This window comes from Gigantopelta aegis, unplaced genomic scaffold (assembly GCF_016097555.1).
Source record: "Gigantopelta aegis isolate Gae_Host unplaced genomic scaffold, Gae_host_genome ctg3612_pilon_pilon:::debris, whole genome shotgun sequence".
In the NCBI taxonomy this organism is placed as follows: Eukaryota; Metazoa; Mollusca; class Gastropoda; order Neomphalida; family Peltospiridae; genus Gigantopelta; species Gigantopelta aegis.
Window position 1 is genome coordinate 452 of NW_024533423.1, and position 4,370 is coordinate 4,821.

Sequence of the window (4,370 nt, forward strand, 5' to 3'; positions counted from 1 at the left end):
ACCGTTTCTGGGACACTTTCCCCCATTGGATTAACATAGGATAAACCGAGCCTCTTCCCACTGAGCCACCCCCCCCCCCCCCCCCCCCGCGAGCCTCTCGCGAGAGACGCTAAAAATAGATGGGGTTTCCCAATCGAGCTAAAAATAGAACGAGGTAACCCTCCTTGTGATGGCCACCCTTCGTGATGTACCCAACCCACCCAGGCTGGAAACTATAAATGCCCCAACTGCATACCACACCAGACTCCACCCAAACTACTAAACACCCATTGTTGTATGGGACGGTTAAACTATACGAAACACAGAGACTGGTCTGTTATGCACGCCCGTCGAAGCCCGCGACAGGCACTAAAAATTGCTAGGGTTTCCCCAAGCTAAATATAGAACCCTCCTTTCTTGTTCTATTCCCCTTGTGGTAGGGCCCCACCCTCGTCTTAAATAAATTATATAGGGTATCTAGTGTAGAGTACTACATGGGAACTTATTGATATCCCCCATCCCCCCCCCCCCCCACGTGATTAAATTCATGTTATGTCGAAAATAGATTTCCCCAAACTAAAAAGAGAACCTACCCTTCACATCGACTGTGTTTTCCCCATGTGTAATATAGACCCCCCCCCCCCCCCCCCCCCCCCCCCGCCCCCCAATCAAGTGTTAAATAGGGAACTCCAGATTGAACCACTCTAACTAATTTAGCAGTAATAACATGCAGTGCCATACCTCCCATCCGTCCATCGATTCGAGCGGGACTTGTGTGGGCTAGCGGAATTTTGGTTTGGTTTTTCATTTATTTCTAATTACAATCTCTGGTCTCTCTAGAGACTACTACACATGCATAAAATGGACACACATAGGGTTACATCAACGGACCTTAAAGGCAAAACTATCTACAATGTACATTGATTGTTCTATTCAATAGCTTGAACATCAGAGGCTCGTATCCAAGAATTGAACTTCTTGGGCCAGTGCAACCACTTGACATAGTGCTGTTTGTTGACCCCTCGGCCTCTAGTGTTTAGGATCTTCTCCACTTTCCACAGACCATTTTCTTTGATGTCCATTTTCTGTAGCTCTGACTGGTAGAAAGTGCCATGGATTTCTTCGCCATTATAGTCCTTCACTCTGTACACGGGTAGTCCATCACGTGTGATCTGCTGTGAGACGATAAAGATCTCTCCAGTCCAGCGCTCGTCGTATTCTCTTGTGAAAACGTTCCTCAAATGAGTGAGTCTCACTTGATCTCCAACCTTGAATCGAAAACGTTTCTTCACTGGCTTCACAGTTTTCTTGGGCCAGTACATTTTCCACCATATAGAGGTTTCCTTGTTTTTAGTGGCTTTGTCTGGAGCCATACCGATTGTTCTGTGAAAGGTGTTGTTATAGCTGTCAGCAAACGTCTGCAGATGATCGACGTACTCGTAGGATTGTTTATAGGTGAAGTATCTGTACAGGCGTGCCTTAATCGTTTTTAAGACTCTTTCTGCCACTGCTGCCTTGGTTTCGTTATTGGCGAGCAGATGTTGAATGTTTCATTGTTTGAGGAGTCTTTGAACGTCTTTTGCTCTAAACTCCATACCTCTATCTGAACGAATTCGATTGGGTTGTCTACCTTCTTGGAATATATCTTCCAACGCTCTAGACACTGTCAGTCCTTTCTTATCTTTCAAAGGCCTCAGCCACAGATATTTGGAAAAGACGTCGATCACCACCAATATAAAGGTATAGCCTCGGTTAAACTTGGCAAACTTCACCATGTCCATCAGATCAGCCGACTACTGATCATCGATTCCTGTGACCACGATTCTGTTCCTAGCAAACTTTCTTCTGACTGAACGATGTAAGCTATAGGACTCTTGGTTTTGCAACCACTTTCTGATATTGTTTTTGCTGATGACGTATTTCCCTGCTTTTCTGACATATCTGTAGAGCTTATCTGGACCAGAAAAACTAGCCAGGTTTGATGAGTCATAATAAATGTCTTTCAAGTAGTCTTCCCACATGATCTTCAATCTTCGATGGCTTCAGCATCTATGACAGTTATTGGCAAAGGAGACGTCTTATATACAGTCTAGTCTTCGGTGTCCTCTTCCTCAGAATCCTCGTCATCTGATTCCTCATCGGGTATTTCCATGTGAGAAATCACTTTTTCAGCCACCCTCTTCAAGAGTGGTTTAATTATCTCTTTGAGTGTGGTGTACTCGGCAGTGCGGTCCATCTTGTGGATTCTATCTAGAATCGGTTTCATCAGAGAAGGTTGGGAGAAGCAACGAGTGAACAGCAATGCATTTGCCAATGTATTGAAATACGTCTTCTCCCATTCCTTGGCTATCTTTTGATCCACCCACTGCTCAGATTTTCCCTTATCCAAGTAGTTCTGTCGGTCCTCAGCCATCTCCTCTTTGTGACCATTGTAGACGAGCTGCCACAGATAATCCAGTCCAGCCGTTTCCCACTCATCGTCGTCGTCGTCGTGCTTTTCTTCACACCTAGCTCTCTTTGCAAGAGGTTCCCCTCTATTTTCTGGGCACCATGTTTTCACGTGTCTCTGTAGATCGTGCACGTCTTGGAACACTAATCCACAATCGTTACAAGAATGCATTTTCGGGGAGCTCTTCTTCACACGTCTGCTCACTTTGAAGGTCTGAATAAGAATGACACGCTTCTCGACAGTTCTCTCCTTTTATAGACTGTGTCAGCTGTTCTTCGGGGGTTTCACTTCTTTGGTCCAGAGCATTGGGTCGTAATCGTTCTGTAGAGGGTGTCAAAGGCTTAAGATCGATAAAGAGGTGACCATATGGCTTTTGCACTGCTTCTTCATATTGATGCATGAATCTTTTGGTATGTCCAGGATACATCTGTCGGGCCAACGTCATGACTTGTTGCTTGTCGATGGGATTGTCGAACAGTGCCAGGTAATGACAGTTTCTTCTCTGAGTTGGGTCTTTGCTGTGATACAAGTTCTGGTTGATGGCAATCACCGGGAGGTTTCTGTGGTGACTGCCTTCCGTGAACAGGTCAGTGATGCGAGGATCTTTGCCAGCCGTAGACATCAGGTCATCCAGCACGACGAGATTCCTGACTCTGGGATCAATATAATAATCTTTTTCAAGATCCTCGGGGATACCTTGAACGAATTCCACTCGAACAGTCATCTTGATAATATCGTAAAGAGGCTGCCAACGTTTATAGAGCCATACGATGCGTTGGGGAGGTGGGTTGAATTTACCATCTCTCAACAACTTGTACACCAAGAACGTCTTTCCACACGAGGTGGGTCCCGACACGATCATGGTGAAAGGATGTAGCAGATTACATGGTGGTTCCTGGTGCTGTGGTGGAGGTGGTGGTGGTGGAGGAGGAGGTGGAGGAGGAGGAGGAGGTGGGGGAGGAGGAGGGGGGTGGGGAGGAGGAGGAGGTGGAGGAGGAGGAGATAAGTGAAAAGAAGATCTATGTCTCCTCATATTATCTTTCTCTGATAAACAACCTTCCACACTCGGGACAGGAGCTCTTCCCCATGATGTTGACAGCTTGATAGACAAGTCACAAATGACTTGGTATTGACGTGTTTACCCCTATTTATAGTTTTGAGGCATTCTGAGAAATGCTCCAGTGGCCATAACTGAGACTGGTAATACCATCGTCAAGGAGATACCTCTTGTCATCAAATGGCGACAGTCCCAGTTTGTTGAGTTTGATGTTATACAACTCGTGTTGATAGCTTCGGATCTGGGTCATAGTCGATATGTGTATCTCTTTATTGAAGAGACACTGTTTATAGTGTTGGTGTTTAGTATGATTTTCAATAACACTCTTCTTGATTCCTTTGGCCGTTTTCTTTTCCACCAGCTCACCTTTCACCTCAAAAATGAGTGAATACATTTTGGATTTTAAACCCACAAACTCCTGGATGGGGATTCCATGAGTCTCATCCTTCATTTTGCCCAGTACTTTCTTGTTCTCGGTACTATACAGGGTGTGGTCAGTGGGGTACTCTGAAGTGTCAAACAGGCCATTGTCATTTAACATGTCTTGGTAGATGTCATCTGTCTGGATGCTATAGCACAACGAATCGGTGTCTGTGAACAGGAGCTGGGCTTTGGACGCATATTTGGTCTTGATATAGTTATAGTGAAAGTCATACATCAATATTTTTGAAATGTCCAGAATGGCGAAACCCACATAGATCGGTCTGTTCAAAATCAACCGTTGCTTCTGCATGTGGATGGCCACCAGATCGTTGTTGAAAATACGAAAGGCATGAAAAGTGGGTTTGGCGATGAACTTGCGAGCTCTCTTTTGACTGTTGACCAATTTCACGTCCACGTGCTTCCTCAGGTTCTCCATCGTCTTGCCAAATACAGAGTTGTTCA

General features: G+C 45.3%; 1 protein-coding gene across 1 annotated transcript; it reads right to left on the bottom strand.

Annotated features, from left to right (window-relative positions):
* Positions 1-908: 908 nt before the first annotated feature.
* LOC121392334 lies at positions 909-1,352 on the bottom strand. The gene has a single exon (XM_041523574.1). It carries the CDS (start codon positions 1,350-1,352, stop codon positions 909-911), a length of 444 nt encoding a protein of 147 aa, XP_041379508.1.
* Between the last annotated feature and the right edge of the window lie 3,018 nt (positions 1,353-4,370).

Coding starts and splice junctions, on each gene's coding strand:
- LOC121392334 (XM_041523574.1), bottom strand. CDS start 1,352: ATGGCTCCAGACAAAGCCACTAAAAACAAGGAAACCTCTATATGGTGG.